Source organism: Arachis hypogaea, chromosome 3 (assembly GCF_003086295.3).
Source record: "Arachis hypogaea cultivar Tifrunner chromosome 3, arahy.Tifrunner.gnm2.J5K5, whole genome shotgun sequence".
In the NCBI taxonomy this organism is placed as follows: domain Eukaryota; kingdom Viridiplantae; phylum Streptophyta; class Magnoliopsida; order Fabales; family Fabaceae; genus Arachis; species Arachis hypogaea.
This window is the reverse complement of record NC_092038.1, coordinates 11708777-11729079: the sequence shown is the minus strand read 5'-3', so window position 1 is coordinate 11729079 and position 20303 is coordinate 11708777. Positions and strand designations below refer to the sequence as shown.

The 20303-nt window shown below is 26.4% G+C and overlaps 1 protein-coding gene and 1 long non-coding RNA gene across 2 annotated transcripts; both read left to right on the top strand.

The window, feature by feature from the left end:
- Positions 1–7328: 7328 nt before the first annotated feature.
- Positions 7329–9261, top strand: LOC112789506 (uncharacterized). The gene is made up of 2 exons (XR_003196275.3): positions 7329–7878; positions 8882–9261. It is a non-coding gene; the product is annotated as an uncharacterized lncRNA (long non-coding RNA).
- Positions 9262–14980: 5719 nt separating this feature from the next.
- On the top strand, positions 14981–16941 carry LOC112789505 (uncharacterized). Its single transcript, XM_025831434.2, has 2 exons — positions 14981–15997; positions 16354–16941. Exons 1-2 carry the CDS (start codon positions 15008–15010, stop codon positions 16687–16689), a joined length of 1326 nt encoding a protein of 441 aa, XP_025687219.1. The 5' UTR covers positions 14981–15007; the 3' UTR covers positions 16690–16941.
- Positions 16942–20303: the final 3362 nt, after the last annotated feature.

The following is a 20303-nucleotide window of genomic DNA, read 5'->3' as shown; positions in this document are numbered from 1 at the left end:
CTCAGTTAAAATATTTCAGTGCTATTTTTTTAATAAATTTTACATAATTCAAAACTCTCATTCCTCTTCCTCTTCTTCGTCATCGTCGTCTTTTTCTTCTTCTTTTTTTCTTATTTCACATTCTTATAATTTTTCTTATTTCACCCTCTTAACAAGAACCTCCGTCACGGTTAAAAAATTTTGGTGCTATTTATAATAAATTCTAATTTCATCATCATCATCTAGTTTCACACTCTCATAACGTTTCTTATTTTACTCTCAACAAGAACCACACAGTTAAGAAATTTTGGTGTCAAAATTAAAAAATTTCTTTTGTCATGATAAAAAAATTTCGATATTTTTTTGAATAAATTCATTACAATTCAAAACTCTCCATCCTCCTTTTCATCATCATCATCATCATCATCATCATCATCATCATCATCATCATCATCATCATCATCATCATAATGTTTTTTATTTCACTCTCTTAACAAGAATCATACGGTTAAGAAATTTCAGTGCCCAAATTAAAAAAAAAAGTTGTGTCATAGTTAAAAAACTTTTGGTGCTATTTTTTTGGATAAATTATATATATATAATTCAAAACTCCCCATCCTCTCTTCGTCGTCATCTTTTTCTTGTTTTTTTTTCTTCTTCATTTTCTTCTTCTTATTTTACCTACGAATAAATTTTTTTTTACTCTCTTAACAAGAATAAAAATAAAAAAGTCAAATAAAAAAATAAAGAAATAAAAATACTGCAACAACCAGAAAGAAGAGAAAAAAAATACATGAAAAAAAACACAAAAAAATACATCATTAAATACACGTCATATAAATTATTTTTATTAAATTTGGACCAACTTCATTAAAATGTTGACGCAAACGTTTGAATATGTAGTAAAACCATTTTTAAAATTATTGACTCATTATGTAAATATCATTCTGTTAGAATTTTTATATTTTAAAATATTTGATATACATAATGAGCTGTAGGTAAATTTTTTTTGTATATATATTGTGACAAGAATCACACAATATATCAACGAGAAATAAAAACAATATCACCTCCTTGTGTTTTTGCCTAATCTTTGTTAAATATATATACTTAATAAATATAATAATAATATTAAAGAGACAAAATAAATCAGTTTAAACAATTTAAATTTATTTTATTTAATATTTTTATTATAAAATACATTAACTAAAATAAAAAATAATAAATTTAGACAGTTTTTATTAAAAATGTTTGTTTTTCGAAACTTTTCGTTATAAAAGGCGCGCAGCCCTGCCAGCCCATGCTATAGCATGCTACATTGCTTTTGCTTTATTATTATAGCTTTGCGAGTTTGTGTAACAGAGGATTAGAAGTAATGAGACAAATTAAAGAAGATTAAGATGTAAATTATTAAAGAAAAAAAAAAGGAGATAGCTTAGTAGCGTGAAAATAAAATACAATTTGGTGAGGATGGGCCTATTTATAATGACTGTCAAACTCTAGATTTGACCAATACAAATAAAGGAGGAACCATTTTGTTGAGAATCTTAGACGGTAACTCATGATTATGTTCATTTTATAAGTACTTTAATAATACATAAACGGGTTGGATCTAGAGTAATTTTGTCTATTTTCTTTGATTATTTTGCGTTTTGAACTGGAGTTTGTAATTCTAAATTGAATCCACACTCTCAAATAATGACTACATCATTGATAGATAAAGAAGCAAGGCTAATTTTTTTTGTTATAGAAGTAGAAGTGGTGATATATTTTAATATTATAATTTTCTGTATTTTTAAAATTGTGAAAAATACACAAATTGGAGGGTCCAATTTTTGTACTTCAAATTTTTTAATTTTTTTAACACAAATCAGACGGTTTGATTTGTGTACCTCTCACAAATCGGATGGTCCGATTTGTGTACTTCTAGAAATCGGACAGTCCGATTTCTATACCTCTAACCCTAATAAATCGGATGATCTGATTTCTACTTCTCTAGTTAAACGATTCCACATTTGAGTATAACACCCTAGCAATCTACGTTTTAAAAAAACACTACTATCATTCCAATATTAAAAATAAAAAGTTCAAGAGGCAATGCACTACAAAACTTGGTCTAATAGTAGGGGTGTGCATGGGTCGGGTGAAACCGGGTTTGATGTGACCCAGACCCGACCCGAAATATATATCAGACATATTTATTAGACCCGAACTCGACCCTAGACCCGATGAAACCTATACACTTTCGGGCTACGATTATACCGGGTAAAAATCGGGTGAAAACCGGGTCATTAACATTACATTACCTTGATAACTTCTTATAAATTAGCTTGTGAAAATATCCAAATTTTTAAGACTCCATCCATTATTTGACATGATAAAATTCACTTAGAAAAATATAACAAGAACCAACTCTTCTCTAAAATCAAAACATAACTATAATTAATACTAATTTTGTCTAATAACACCAAATATTTAAATCAATACAAATAACACAATATTATGTATTAATTAGTTTAAAATCTTATGTATTTAAAACATAAAACATTAACTTATAGTCTTATAATAACTAATAACACAAAATATTAACGTTTACAATACTTAAATTCCACATAAGAATGGCCATCATTCATCACTAATACACAAAATATTAATTGTGTATGATGATCGGGCCACTGGGTCAATTTCGGACGACCTGAGCCATGGCCCAAACCTGACCTGAAATAATGACCGGATCTATTTTTGAAACATTTACCGATATTAGATCCGATGAAATCACACCAAATTAACCCCTAAAATATTCGATACCAGATTGAGTCTTCGAATCGAGCTAAACCATACACACCCCTATCTAATAATATTCATAATGTGCCTTGTTCAACAAATAAAAATACACTAAGTTCAAATCTTAACTGTAACTAAAGAGTAGTTACCTGGAATTTACCAAGAACAAAAAGTGTGAATTCCGATATACTTCTAAAAAAATTGAAATGATAAAGGTATTCTTTCGTAAATAATAATATCTTATTAATAAAGAAATAAAAGTAAACAATGTTGCATTGAAAAATTGATTTCATAATATTACTAATATTATTATGTGATGTAACAAACAAGGTCGAAAGATAGGTCTATCTTATAAATAATTTTTATTGTCATATATATATTTGTAATTCTAGAGAAATAGGTGGGTTTAGATTATTTTATCTATTTTTTAATCATCACCAGCTAAAATTATGATTATAAATATAAATTTAATTTTATTATAATAAATATGAATCAAGTTAGATGATATAAATACATCATTATTATTCTGTATCTTTATATGTATCTTTATTATTAAATTTTTGTATCCATATATAATTTTTAAAATACCAGTGAGATTGTGCAATACATTTAATCCTAAAATTTTTTTAATTTTTTTAAAAAACTTATTAGTAATTTAAAAATGTAACTTAGTATGTGTCTGGATTAAAATTTATAAATAAAAATTTGTATAAATTTAATTTCATAAATTTAATTTTGATTAAAAATAATCTAGTGTTAAGGTGAATTATATTTAACCATTTTTACGTTAAAATAAATTATAATAAATTAAATATTGTTTAAATTATATTATTCAAAATTATTTTTAAATAAAAAATATTTAAAATGATATAAATTTAAATAATTATTTTTTATTATTTTATCATCTTATTTTAATTATTTAAATAAATTTTAATATTTTTTAATATTTTTAGTACTCTTTAGTACTCTTTTAGCTATAATTTTTTGTTATTTATAATTTTATATTATTTTTACGTTAATTTTTTATTTAATTTATTGTTTTTTAATATGATTAATAGAATCACAATACAAAATATAATAAAAAAGTTTTATAAAAAAAATAACAAAAATAATAAAAAAAATTTATGTATATGAATAAAATATTAAAAGAATAGCCAAATAAAAAAAATCAAGAAAACTGAAAGTATTTTTTTGATGTTCCAAACATTTAACTCTCATATATACTTTGAAGCATGAGAATAAAATCAGGTTATGAGGTAATGGTCGAATAACTTATGTATGATGTTTACTAAACTTCAGATTTGGCCAATACAAACGGTGGAGACCATCTTAGTGAGAGGCTTGGCGAATGGGCAGTCTAATTCACCTCAATATTGTTTAAGTATTTCTATATTTAGAGGTGCTATTTCCAATGACATTTTAAAACTTTAAATTGAATCTAAATTTTTCTGTATTAATAAATAAGAAGAAGAAACAGCAATATAATCGGTTCAATAGACAAATAATAATTATTTTTTCATTATAATTTTTAATGGTATCTTACAATTTTAAATTGAATCTAAAGTCCAAATTCTCGTATCATTAATAAATAAAGAAGAGATAACGATATAATCTATTCAGTAGACAAATTTTAGTCGGTACAACTTATTAAATTGAATTCAAACTCTCACCGCATTGATAGATAAAAAAATAACGATATAATCTGTTTATCTGATGAGTAGACAAATAATAATTTCAATCGGTGAATAAATAATGACTCAATATAAAAATGGTTGTAGCACAAAAATACAATAGGATATTTTTAATGGCATCTTACAACTTTAAATTGAATCTAAAGTCCAAACTCTCGTACCATTAACAAATAAAGAAGAGATAACGATATAATCTATTCAGTAGACAAATTTTAGTCGGTACAACTTATTAAATTGAATTCAAACTCTCACCGCATTGATAGACAAAAAAAAATAACGATATAATCTGTTTATCTAATGAGTAGACAAATAATAATTTCAATCGGTGAATAGATAACGACTCAATATAAAAATGGTTGTAGCACAAAAATACAATAGGATATTTTTATAAATAAATAAATTAAATTTTTTATTTATAATATATGAGGATGGTTGTAACACAAAAAATTAGTAGTTTACCATTATTTTTTTTGTTTTCTAACATGTCAACTAGTCCATTTTCTACCCCCAAGTGTTGTAGTCAAATTTTTTATTTTTGAATCTCCCAAATTCAACCAAAGAATTTAAGTACACTCAACAATGTTAGAAGCCATTAGAGCAAAAAACCAATTAAAGTAACGTAAAATTAATTTTAAAAATTTAAGGTTAAACAAGTATATTTATTTAGTATTGAATATATATTTATTGATAAACAGTTATTTTTAAAAGCTTCTTATTAAGTAAGAAGTGCTGCGATCCTTATTAATTTATCAAATTTTAATTTTTTATTATTATATTTTATATAAATATTTGAATTTAAAAAAATAATCGATTAATCAGGTTAATTATTTGTTTTGGTAAAATTTGAATATTTTTTTCAGATATTAAATATTGGACTCAAGTCTAAAATAAAAAAGTATATAAGAATGTCTGTCCAAAAATAAAGCAACTAGCTATGAAATTAAAGTAAATAATGGATAAAAATTGAGTTGAAAAAAAAATTATATACCAAATCCAAAAAAATTACAGTCATGCAATCGTCTAAATCTCATCTCACTAAAAAATTTTTATTAAACTTTTTTCAAAAATTTTGCCACCAAAATCGTCTGGTCTTAAAGATGGGATGCCATCTTCAATGAAAGAGACCGAGATAAAAATGAACTGGAGAAGCTTAGAAGCAGCGTCGTGTTGTTTCAGACACGAAGAGAGAAGACACGACAAACAAGGCTTGATGAAGGAGGATATTAAAGACTTTGACTTGGTATCAATGGAGGAGCAACATCACGTGAAAGATAAGAAAAAAGTGGTGATGTTTAAAGATATCAGATCTGTAACAATGGAGTGGTGAAAGAGTTTCATCAAATTCTGTTGAGTGCTTCCTGGTGTAATGGTCATTTTGTGTCAGGTCGTGTTGAATGAGGGGATGAATTTTTTTTCCTTTTTTTTCCGTCTGTCCCAACTTGCTCGTTTAGGTCACGACTCACGAGAAAAGAATAAAAATCCAGAAGAATCATAAATATTAAAAAAAGTATATATATATATATATATATATATATATATGTTCAATTTTGGCATCGTCATCTTAAGATCAGTGGAGTCACAGTGTCTTCGAAGAAAACGCAGTTGTAATATTTTTACTATCTGTATTTTTACTATCTGAATTTGAGGTAGTGTACAATGATTTTATATATTTAATAATAAAATAAGAGTTCTTGATTCGAAATTGTTTTGCTATTTTTTTAAAACAAAAACGGATATACTTTTTAATTAAAAATAAATAAACATATATATATATACAAAATTTCTTATTCAAATAACTTACAAATATTATATATATATATATATATATATATATATATATATATATATTATTATCGTCACGATTTATATTCTTCTTACAAGAATATAATAATAAAAATGAGAAAAAAGTCTATATCATATATATACAAACAAATTAAAGGTGTTATTAAGTCACCAAAAAAAATGAAAAATGTTATTAGTTGTTTTAATATTATCTCTTAATATAATGATAAATTCATATAATTACAATTAATTATTTTAAGACAGTAATTCATTTCATATTTGTAATTGTATAAAAATAAATTATTAACTCAATAAAAAATTAAATAATTAAAATTATATATTTAATAAAAATATAATTTTAAATTCTAAAATATCAAAAATATATTTTAAAAATAGACCAACTAAATATAGTTTTATTATTTTTAACATTTAGAAATGAATTCTCTTCTCATATACCAATTGTGTTTCTTAAGGTGTGAACAGTTAAAAATAAAAATCATTTTTAAGAAACAAAAATAAAAAATACTTTTTAAAATAAAAAAATAAATATTCAAATGCAGTTGTTTTTATATAAAATTAGTTGATAATTAATAATTATTAAATAATTTGATATATTTGACTTAATGGTTATTTAATAATTTTTAACTATCAACTTCCTATAATAAAAAAATTGTATGTGAATGTTTACTAAAAAAATAAAATAAAAATGCAAAAAATTAGTAAACAGTTTTAAATCATGAAATTAGTGTTCTATAAATTTTAAATTTAAACTAATTCAATTATAATAATTTAAATTGGATTGGATTAAAAAAATTTTAAATTAATATTTTTAAATAAATTTGGATTAAATTAAAAATAAAATCAAATTAATATTATTTAAATCATAAAATATTATATTAATTTTATATTTTAAATTGATTTAAAAAATGTGTATTTCGTTATCAGTGTAATAAAAATAATAAGGGTTAAATACTTTTTCTGTTCCTAAGGTATAAGGTTAAAATTAAAATCTTTTTCAACCTTTTTTGTTATTAAAATCATCTTCAACATTACAAAACGTTATAAAATCATTCTTTACTCATAAAATATTAATTATACGACAATTTTGCCCTTATTCTCTTCCACCCACAACTTCTGCACGAAATTCTATCACCCCTAGTGAACCCAAAAACATCTACACCATCTGGATCTCGAAGAAGTGGATTGTTATTCGGATTCAGAACTTCAAAAATTGATCGTCAGAGCCAAACTCAGTCTTAGCGTGATCATCCTGTCCGGATTTGACAATGGCAAAGTGGATAATGTGATTATGGGTTTGTTGATTGGAACTTGGTGGATGCATGTTGCGAGGGGTTTTGAAACTGTGGTGGAGGGAGGCGGAGAAAGGGTATAGAAGTAGCTAGTAGAGGAGAGGGGATCGGTGGTGTCAAGGGAGAGGTTGGGGTTCTGGTCGTCGAAGTCGAGCTTGTCAATGGGGTCGTCGAAGTCGAGCATCGGGGGTAGAATCAGAGAGGGGGGGGGGAGAAGGAGGGGACTTGGTTGTTGGCAATACCAATCTTGGTACTGTTCAAAGCGGCAAGTCTGCATATGACCTATTCGAATCGAAGCTCGAGGTTGAGATAAATCAGAGGACTTCGATCAGGTTTCTTCCGCCACCTACTCTTTCTGCAATTTGTGTGAGTCTTACCGTTGTAGTATTGTTCCTCTTTGTTGTATCCATGAGGAAGATTTATGTGTGCAAAGGTAGGATTCAAAATTAATAAGGAAAATGGCATCACCACCACCACCATCGTCAATAGGAACAATATAATGGTATTGATGGTGAAGTTTTAATAGGTTTAATGTTCAAGTTCTCTGTTTTTTTTTTATTTTTCTGTCTTTTTTGTTCAAGTTGTGGTGCTTGATTTTGATGGATTTCTTTGATTTTAAATGGGGCTAATGAAAATCATGTGAATTAGTTCTTTTATGGTGGTGAGTGGAAAGTAAAATTATGGTAATATAGTTAGCAGTGTATGTGCAGAGGTGGTGGGGGTGAGGTGATTAGTGGAGGAGAAGAGTGAGGAAAAGAGATGATGATGTAGGATATTTTAGTCCAAAAATTAGAAAAAAGATAATTTTATAACATTGAAAATGATTTTAATAACAAAAAAAGGTCGGAGACGATTTTAATTTTGACCTCAAATTTTAGAGATGAAAAAAATACTTAACCCTAAATACAAATATTTCGTTTGAAGAAAGGCTAAATCCAAAAAAAATAACTTTTAAATATGTTCATAATTATATATATTAATAAATAAAATATTAATTTATTTATTTAAAAAAATTATCCAAAAGTAGATGATGCTGTATTATTTTGGGCGAAAGCTAGTGCACTCCAGGTAAAGTAGGGAGTGCAGCACTCTTTAAAAGTTAACCTACTATTAAAAGTGATTAGGTAAATTAAATTTATTTATTATTGTTATTATTTTTTTGTTATGGGGTGAACAAACAAACTGACACTAACAAAAAAAGCTAATTCGCTCGTTTAATATAGGACTATCTTTACACCAAAAAAATACTCAGACAAATTTAATCGAATTTCTCCGTTATTCTGTTATTGTTGATGTGATGTCTTCAAGCATTTTCATTGTTTTGTTTACTAGCAGGTGTTTTTACTATTGTTCTGTCTAGCCACAGATTTTGACGCTCTTGAACCCACTACATTCCACCTCTACCATAAATGGACCTTCAAAGCCGAAAAAATTGCTGCCATAGAAAAGGAAGACGCTGTCTCTGCTGCTAGTTGGCTAACTCCAAACAGATTCTGTAGAAGAACTGGTCTCCATAAAGGCGCTATGATTCTTAGATGATGACGCAGTCAAAGCACAAAATACATGACAGTTATAACAAGTCCATTATCTTTTATTTCAAATTATCCTCAACTTGTACGTAATAGAATGAAAAATTAAAATATAATTTTATTTAAACAATTATTTGTATTATTTTTTATTAATTTATTCAAAAAATAATTAAATTTTGAAGCTAATTGGTATAAAATGTTACAGATATAAAACTAAGAAAAATTTTTATTTGTATAAGAATGAGCCTAATAAATAATTATTCTATTTAAATATAATTAAGAGTATTTCTTTTTTTGTCAACGGGTTATAATTCAAATGACATAGTCCCTATATTCACCTAAAAGTTGGTAAAAAAAGAATACTTCTTTTTTTATTAACTTTTTTAAACATTAATTATTTATTTTATATACTATATAGAAATAAATGAATATAATATTTATTGAATAGACACAGTTACGTAAAAAAATTTTATTGTCATAGTATTTGAATCAAAGAAAAGAAAATATTATTTTAAGAAAAACTAACAATATATTTTTAATAATATTCTTAATATAAAATAATAAATTTTAAATATTTTTTAATTAATATATATTAACTAAAATAATATAATTATCCCAAATAATATATTATAAATATAGTAAAATGACATATTTCAATAAAAAAATTGTTAATAAAAAATTATATGAATTTATGTTTCGCACAAAATAAAATTATTATATGTTTGTTTGCTTTTTATGTTATATATATGGTTTTTTTAATTAAATTAATATAATACAAAATTTTTTATTATTCTATTCATATTTAATATTTTAATTTTGTTTCTCACAAAATAAAATTATATATATATAACACAAAAATTTTTATCATTGTGTTTATATTTAATATTATAATTTTATTTTACATAAAACAAAATTTATTTAAATTTTAATATTATATACATAAAATATATATATAACACAATTTTTTATCATTGTGTTTATATTCAATATTATAATTTTATTTCACACAAAACAAAATTTATTTAAATTTTAATATTATTTAAATTTTTTTCTAGATTTAGTACATGAATTTTTAACTTATTTTTTATGTATTATTTATTTTAATTTTAAAGTCTAATAATTTTTTTTACAGACATGTTATTTTTAATATTTATATACTATTTTTTTATTTTGAACTTCAGCCCAATATCTGACACTTATAAAAAAATTCTAAAACTTGTAAAAAATGATTAACCTGATTAACAGGTTACCTTTTTAAATCCAGATCATTCAAATAAAATATAACAAATGAAGAGTTTAGATTTAACGAATTCACAAGGTGTGCAGCACTCCATACTTAGCAAGGAGCATTTAAGAATGAGCCATTATTTTGTCACGTTAAAATTATGAGAAGAATTGATTTGTTAACATCAACTAATATTATTATATGATGTAACCTATGAAACACGGATATTTCGCTGCAGTTATCATATTCGTGTGTCAGACACATTTTAGACACGATACTTATCGATATTTGTCCGACACGCGTGTTTGCTGTGTCCAACCGTATCTTAATAAAAATAAAAAATTTTTCTTCGGATACACCTAAATACCATCACGTGTCCAGTCTTATTCTTAACATATATTTTTAAAATAAATTTAGATATAGTATATATTATTATTTATTAAAACAAAAAATATTTTAAATATTTGATATAATTAAAATAAAACATTAAAAATAATTAAAAATTTTAATTTATATTTTAATATGAATAAAATATCAAAATATCATTATAATTTATCTAAAAAATACTTTATATTTTATATATATGCGTATCACTATATTATGTAAGATTTTAAAATTCACGTATTAGCGTATTCCGTATCGTGTTCTGTGTCTGTGTGTACGTACATCATAAGATATAACAAATAAACGATGTCTAAAGACATAGATGGATTCATCTTGAAAATAATTTTTTTATAGTAATATATCTGTAATTATAGAGAAAAAACGGGTTTGGACTTTGAATTATTTTACCTCCTTTTTATTCTCACTTGATAAAACTATGACTATAAATATAAATTTAATTTGAGGTGCCTGCTATAGTGTTTATATATAATTGTTTAATTTATTGAAAAAATAAAAATTAATATTTAATTTAAAAATATAAAATCAAATAATTTTTAGAGTTAAATATAATTTTGTTTTTTAAAGTATATATTAATTTTTTTCTAATTTTTTTGTATATAAAATCATTCTTAAGATTTAAAATTAAATTTTAAAATTATTTTTTTATTTAAATATTAAAATTTTAGACCAAATTATTTATAACAAAAAATTTATAAAACTAAAAAAAATAAGAGAAAAAGAGTATTTTTACTCCTGCAAAAGAAGGAAAGAGAAAAAATTTATCCACAATCTACCATTGTCTCTGCTTTTGCCGTCATTTCAGTACGATTTTGGTCCTAAGGTAACATTTTAAAACTAAGTTAAATTTCAGGGACGATTTTGTATGCAAAAAAAAGTGAAAAACGAAAAAAATTTTTGACCTATATCTTAACGACCAAAATTATACTTAATCCTAATTTTTAAATATTTAAAACTTACCCTAGAAAGTCAAGTTCAACAAAATCGACGCTAAATTCATAGGTACAAAGAATTTATCTTAATTTAACTATGATAAATAAGAATCAAGTCAATCAAGTCGGTAATATAAATATATAATTATTCGCTATCTATATATATTTGTCTTTATTATTAAATTTTTTATCTACATAAATTTAATGTATTTATTATGTTTAAATTATGTCTAAATATATTAAGGAAAAGAAAACAGAAAATAACTAAGAATTTCTTAATCTAGAAGGAAGCTCCTGTCCTTCTCTAGCGAACAAATCTGCAACAGTGTTGCTTTTACGCAGATTATGGCTCTGTTCAACATCATGCAATCGTGCAACCAGAATTCTAATATCTTCAATGAGAGTATTGCATGGATGGGAAGTAGAGCATATCCTCCCTTAATGAAGTCAATAACCATATAAGAATCTTATTCCACAACTAGGTGATGGAAACCGTTAGCATTAGCTATTTGGAGGCCATTAATAACACCCCACAATTTCGCATGAATGATGGAGCAGCTCCCTATGTTGCAAGAATAACTAATGATGAACCTGGCAAAGTGGTTTCTGAAAATTTCTCTGCAAGCTGCATTGTTCTTGTGAGAGTAGAATGACCCATCTACATTGAATATGCGGTCAGAGGATCGGAGGTTTGATCTTCAATAATAATGGGTTGATATGCGATGGCCATGATCAAAGAAAAGCTTCCATCATAGAATTAGCCCAAGCAATATGATCTTCAACTTTCCAAGGTAATGGACGTGCCATGGCCATGATCTTCTTCACCGCGGTTTCCAGAAGCCTCTCCTCAAGCTTAGCTTTGTCCTAAAAACCTAAAATGATAAGAAAATCCGATCCATAAGCGATGAATTCAATTCACCATCGGGAATTATCATATTAGCATGTTGATCTAGTATTCCCAAGGATGGCACCCAAATGTTTCCAAAACTTAATTTTTAAGTCATCTCCAATGCGCCATGCCATATAGCATTCTTTTCAACATCACTCCAAAAAGATGTGACTCCTTTCCACAGATTAGACATATTACTTTTCCTGTTTATCTTTGGAAAGATGCCATATAGCTATATTTTGAATTTTTGATCGTAGGACTCTAACCCATAATGAATCTTGCTTCTCGACTAGACCCCAACCTAATTTTATCATGAAGGCATAGTAACGTTCTTGGCATATCTTACTCCTAGGCCCCCGGACTTTTTGGGCTAGCTTGTTAATATTTTTTCAGCTTATGAGATGAATTTTTTGGTCTGCTCTCTTTCTCTCCCAATAAAAGTCCTTACATTTACAATCAATCAAAGTTACAAATAAATAAAGGTATACATAGTATAATTAGAAAAAGAAGAGAAAACAGATTTTATCAAAAAAAAAAAAAGGTTGAGGCTTTTTAATTGTTAAGTCTTGCATTCATCTTATTGATAACCTCTTTTTAGGTCTCTTTGTTGGCTTCGGAATGTATCAAAAAGCACCTCAACGTACTTTTCCAAATCATGATAAACTGTAAAGAGCTTTTAATTTATGCTCTGATATTAATACCCACGTTATTGGAGAAAAAAATCCTAATTTTATCCTAGTTTATTTTTTGTCTCAAGTTCTTAGATAGCATTTGTTTTCAAATATGGAACAGAAACTGAGACTCAGTATTATGTTTGTCCATTCAGAAACTGATATTAAAATTTTTGTCTCTGTTCTTAAAATTTCAGTACTTCTACAAAGTGAGGACACAGGGGATTAAAATTTTTAGAGACAGAGACTGAAACTTTAATAACATTTTATACCTAAAATACTCTCATTTTAATTAATTAATTCCAATTTTACCTTTTATAATTAAATTTTCATTTTTATTTTAATATCTGTCTCTCACTTTGCACCAAACAAAATACTAAAATTTATTTTTATCTTTATCTCTTAATCTCTATCTCTTAATCTCAGTCTTTCAGTCTTTGTCTCTCCAATGCTTTTTTTTTTTAATTATCTCTACTTGTTGCATTGAAGCTTCTTTAAAGAGAATTAAGTTGTTTAGTGAAATATATTGAAAGGAAAATATTTTAATTATATTATTAAAAAAATATTTTTTTTTAAAATATAAAATTAGTGTATTAATATTTTAAATTATATAAATTAGTGTATTAATATTTTAGTACTTTAATTATTGATAATTATATATTTTTAAGATTAATCGTATTTTATAATAATAATAATAATAATAATAATAATAATAATAATAGTTATGTTATGTGTACATAAAAAATAATTATTCATAAAAATATTTATTAAAATATAAAATACACATTAAAAATAAATTAAATAATATATATTTATATATAAATATATAATAAATAATTTAATAACTAATTTTTTATATATATAAAATACTTTTTATAAATATTATTGTCATACTTCGTCTTTACTATTAAAATTTTTTTAATCCGTGATTAACCTTAATAAATTTACTCTATTCAACTTTATAATCAGAGTACATAAAAAATATTAAAGAATACTTAATTAACAAATAAAATATTAACTAAATTTATATAATGATATATTTTAACTCTTATAATAATATTATTAATATATAGCATCAATTATACGTTGAAATCAAATGAGGTATTTTTGTAAAAAAATTCTAACAGAATAAAAATTATGATTAAATAACTTATCAATGTATTAAATTATCTAAAAATAAAAAAAAATAAATACAATTATTCTATAAGAGAATAAAAATAACGTCCTCCTGTAAAGATTTTTTTTATATGAGGAACAAAATTAAGTTAAAAATGCATTGGTCACCCCTTTAGTAAAAATTTAAGATAAGAGGAGTACGATTGATTGTAGAATGTTGTCGTAGTGTACTCTACACTCCTCCAACAAATGGAGCCCTTTGATCTCGACACGACGAGGGTTATGTGGCCACTTCAGGTAGAAATATGATAGGTGTCGCCACCTGATTTCGCTTCTGCATGCAACGTGGCAGTTATTTGCATTGTTGTAAGGTGGATACTACAATGAAGATGGCATAATTGTCTTCATATGAGTATATTTCTTTTTGACCTTTGGATGATGGATTGTATGGTTAGATTTTGATATTTATAAAAGTGTTGTTTTTGTTTAAAGTGTGGCTAAATAAATAAACCACACTTTTAACCAAAGCATCTTCATGAGAAGATATTTTTGCCATCTTCATTGTAGTATCCACCTTGTTGTAAACCACCGACTTTAGCATACTCCAAAAAATCGAAACAAATCTCCAGTCTGAGCGGTGGTATATAAAGCAATACCATCACACCATTTAACCTTCAAATTCCGTTTTTAATTTTCAATGACAAAAATGATGAACGTGTTCGCGACGAGTTTGTTTCTGATTTCTCTTGCAGGTATGTTCTCTCCTACTCCGTCCGCAGATCAGAAGCAAGCAGAAAGCACCATTGTCAAAGAAGGCCATCGGGTTGTCGTCGTTGAATTCGATGGAGATGGTTATCAGAACACCAAAATCTCCATCTCACCGGAGCAGCATGCAGATTCTGACACCGGTGATGTTCTCAACACCGCCAAGGAGAAGATGAAGGAGGTGGCATCTGTTCTCCCTAACGTGGGGCAAGGATTATCCTCCCAAGCACACGATGCTGCCTTCCTCCATGCTTCCAAGGACCTCATCTGTGACGCCTATGGAAAGTGCAAGTATAAGATAGCCAGCGCCGTAGAGAAAGCCAAGGAAAAGGCCCACGACGTTATCGACTTCGAGAGAGAGTCGCTGGCAAAGAAAAAAGAGATGGCGCGTGGTGCAGTTGAGAAGGCCAAAGAAACCGTTTACGATAAAGCTCATGATGCTAAGGAGTATACAAAAGAAGCTGTGGAGAACGTAAAGGAACATGGGGAAACCCTCAAGAATGATGTGGTTATGAACGTCACGGAAGGGAATGATATGCTTTTGGGGGTTCGGGTAGCAATGAGGCGAGTAGCTGCTGTATATTTGGGATCCATGGACAATTTGGATTCATTGATGAGTGTGGCTAATTTGATGGGATTTACAACTGCTTATGGACTGTGTGTTTGGGTTACTTTCTTCTCAAGCTACGTACTATCGATGATTATGCCGAGACAGCAATTTGCGGTGGTACAAAGTAAGATATACCCTGTATATTTCAAAGCTATGGCTTATAGTATTGGGATGGCTTTGGTGGGCCATGTCTTTGGCCATACGACCAAGGTGTTTTCCCATAAAGCTGGGATATTTCAAGCTTATAATCTTCTTGCCGCACTTTTCACTGTTTTTGCCAATTCTATTTACTTGGAACCTCGTGCTACTAAGGTATATACCCGCTACTTCCTTCCTTCATTTAGATCACATACTAGTTCTTCATTCTACTGACAGTTAAAGCCAACTCTTTTTTTTGGAAAAGATTAATTACAATTAATGATTTCATATGAGTACTTCATCATTGATGTTTTTCACCTTCCTCGTTTGGTATTAAAAGCGGTTAAAAACATTTTTAATACACAAACAATTTAAGGTTTATATAGTGTTGAAACAATCATAAAAAAGAAGGTGGAATCGAGTGTCTGTATATTTTTCATACACATATCAAAATTTACCTTGTTGAGATGTAATTGTATTAGAGAAGCTTTTCAAGATATGACATTGGTTCAAGTTTTTTTAATGATCAGCTGATGTTTGAAAGGATGAAACTGGAGAAAGAAGAAGGAAGGGGAAGAGAGGATATGACAGGTGAGCGTCCCATTACAGAAGAGCATCAACATCACAGTACTACTGATCCTAATGAAATCGGTACAAATGCTGCCACCACCCCGGTCTCGGCCTCAGGAGCAGCAACAACCACAGTAGGTGCAGAGCAGGACGCATTCAGATCGAAGATTCTCAAACTTAATGAGAAGCTGAAGAAGTTGAATTCATACTCCTCCATCTTAAACATCCTCACTCTCATGTTTCTTACTTGGCATCTAGTCTATTTGGCTCAGAGTGTTCATGACGGCCCATGTTAAGTTAAAAAATACTTAGCAGTAGTTGTTTTCTATGATGGTACATGCTTGTAAATGTGTGTTTTATGTTTGTGATGACTAGTATAGTTAATCTCTAGATTTATATCTTTCATAGGCACGTAGGCAAAGCATATGTTTGTGAAGTACTCGCATTCTAGTTTTTTTTCCCGCATAATTAATGTGTTATATGATAAATCAACTATCTTTCACAATATGATCATGCTTTAAATAAAGTGATGGTTACATTACCTTCAATTTGTTTTCAATTACGAAAAATCTATAGTTGTTTTATTTTAACAAATAAATACTTTCTAAAAAAATATGTCGCCGTGCATGAACGTAAAAGGATAATCTAGTATTGCAGATATTTCCACATTTTTACTTCCAATCATTTTTTATTTTCTCTTTTATCATCAGATTTTCTCTCGTCATGAGGTTGCCAATTTCTTTAACCTTTTGGCACTGGGTAGGCGCCGGTCTCTATACATAGTGTTACGACTTGGTCACTACCACTCCCTACTTTCGCTGAAAGTATTTATTTTATCGCTCACCGTGACCTAGTCACTACCACTCTATTTTACTCGAAAGTGTCTATTTCGGTCGAAAGTGTCTACTTCTTATATTTATTTGGGATTTGAATCTTTTAAAATTTGAATTTTATTTTAGAGAGAAAAGTCTGATCTTTTATTATTGATTTTATAAGTAGGATCAAAAATAAATGATTTTAAAATTTGAATTTTATTTTAGAGAGAAAAGTCTTGATCTTTTATTATTGATTTTATAAGTAGGATCAAAAATAAATGATATTTTATTTTATAAAGTGAAATTCAAACTTTAGAGAAATCCATTTATTTTATCGCTAAATCAATAATAGTCACAAATTTGGTCAAATGCAAATTAATATAATAAGATGGCAAGAAAATTCTATGCATTAATTAGGTGAATAACTATACAAATAATGCAAAACTACACTAAAACCAACAAAAGGGACTTTTCTGCTAAAATTGATTCATCATGACGCTTCTTTAATAAATTATATACATCAATTATATACATCAGAGTAAAATATTATTTAAATTTATATAATTATGTATTTTAACTTTTATAATAATATTATTAATAATTTAATATATAACTTTAATTACATATCGAGTCAAATGGGATTGTTTTTACATAAAATTTTAACAATTAAGTTAATTTAAATTCAAAAGATATAAAAATTATGATTAAATAACTTATTAATGTATCAATTTGTTTACATATTAAAAAAAAACTACAATTATTCTATAAGAGAATAAAAATAACACGACATCCTCTAAAGATTTGTTTTATGCGAGGAACAAAATAAAATTAAAAATGGGCTGGTCAACTCTCTAGATTTATTTTATATGAGGTACTAACACTCAGTTTTGATAAATAACTTAAATAATTTTTTTTTTTGAAAAAAGGGCTTAAAACATAAGGATTTTTATTAATAGTGGTTTATAAATAAGTTATTTTGTATTTGAATTTTTAGTTAGAAAATTACTTATTTTAAAGTTGTAGCGTTTGGATAAATAACTCAAAAAATAAATTTTTTTTACAAAAGAGAATGAATATTAAAATAACGATGATAACAAATACTTTCTAATATTGAATATTGCTTTTACATAACCTAATCACTAATATTGTGTATGATATGGTAGGTAAAAATAAAAAATAAATATAAAATATGTATTAATGCATATTTTGTTGCTGTTTTTTATTTATTTTTTACTCCTATTAGAACTCTCTTCTCCTTTATTAAGGTCAAGAACTTGCTATAATTAACTATGAATATAATAGCAAGATATAAAATCACATATGAAAAAAATAAAATTAAAACTGAAATTTCATACCACAGTTAAATACAAATTTAATAATAAAAAATAAAATGATAAAATGATAAAAAAATAATTAGAAGAAAAATATGCATTGTTCAAATGCAATATTGTCTGAAAATGATAGTGGAGGATCAATACTTCTATCAGATGAATCATTACGTGAAAATTGTGAAGTTTGGAACATTGCGTGAGAATGACCGGTGAAATGATGGTGGAAGGCCAGTGGTTCTAAGACCTTGCGTGAAAATTGTGGTGAAGGATCAATATTTTTTACAGAGTCAAGAAGGAAAGTATATTTTTTGTTTTAAAATTAATTTTTTTTAAGTAAGTGGTAGAATAACTTATCGACAAGTAGAGAAGTTATATATTTTTACTTTTTCAAAAAACTGCAAATTAACTTTTTAGGAAGTTAAAAGCTTTCTTTAAAATGGTGTCAAACACACAGATGATGACATTTCATAATCCAAAAATAAAAAAATGTAGCTTTTACTACTTTCTATTCGGGCTCTAAGTAAAATTAAAAATTGAGTAGTCAACCCTATAGTAAGCTAGTAAGAACGTAGGAGTAGAAATGATCTCTAGTCGCTTTTTGTTTTGAATTTCATTTTGTCTATAGTATTAATTAATAATAAATTTTTAAATAAAACATAAATTTATGATAAATTAGTCTTTGAATAATATTACATATTTAAATTTTTTTATTAATTAAATCTAATTAATATTAATCTAATATAATAAAAATCAATTATGATTAGTATTATTTTAAATTTTATTATTTAATTTAGTTAAATTTAATTCATAAAATAATTTAAATGTATATAATCACTTTTTGTCTTGACAGATTAAAAGATACTTTGGACAAATAAAAAAATATATTATATTTTAGTATATATTTTATATTGATAATAATTAATTTTAGTATATACTTAATAGGATTATTCACATAAAAATATGTATTTATATAAAATAATTAAAAAATAATAAATAATATAATAAATTTTACCAAATATATGTTAATATTTTAATTATTATATTTGAATAAAATATTTTCATGTGATTAATCATTTTAAAATGATATGTAAAATTTTTTATAATACTTTTTTAAATTTAAACAAAATAGTCTTCGACTATAAAATTATTAAATTAATTCTCAATCATTAGACCGCACTCTAAGAGACATATTAGTAAACGATATGCCATTTGGAGAAAAAGTGATGGTGATGGGAGGAGATTTTCGTCAAGTACTGCCTGTCGTACCGAAAGGTAGTAAGTCACAAATGATTTCAGCTTCTATAGTTAAGTCTTATTTATGGGCTTCCACTAAAATTCTCCATTTGCGATAAAATATGCGATCTTCTAATGATCATGGTTTTGCTGAGTATCTTATGTGTATTGGTGATAGAATTGAGCCCACCATACATAAAGACTTTGTACAAATATAAGAAAATATGACAATTTTGTGAGAGGGTGAAACATCGTTACACAAGTTAATAGAAGAAATATTTTCAAACTTACAATCTCGGGTGGGACGCTTCTTACATAGTAGAAAGGGCAATATTGACGCCAAAAAATCATGATGTGCAACAACTTAATGATATAATTATCAACCAGTTTTCAGGAGAATAACGAAATTTAGTCTCATTTGATGAGGTAGAAGGAGATGCTAATAATTTATATCAACAAGAATACCTTAACTCAGATAAACATATACCCTAAGGCCGGCTTATGCAATGGTACAAAATTACTATGTCGTGG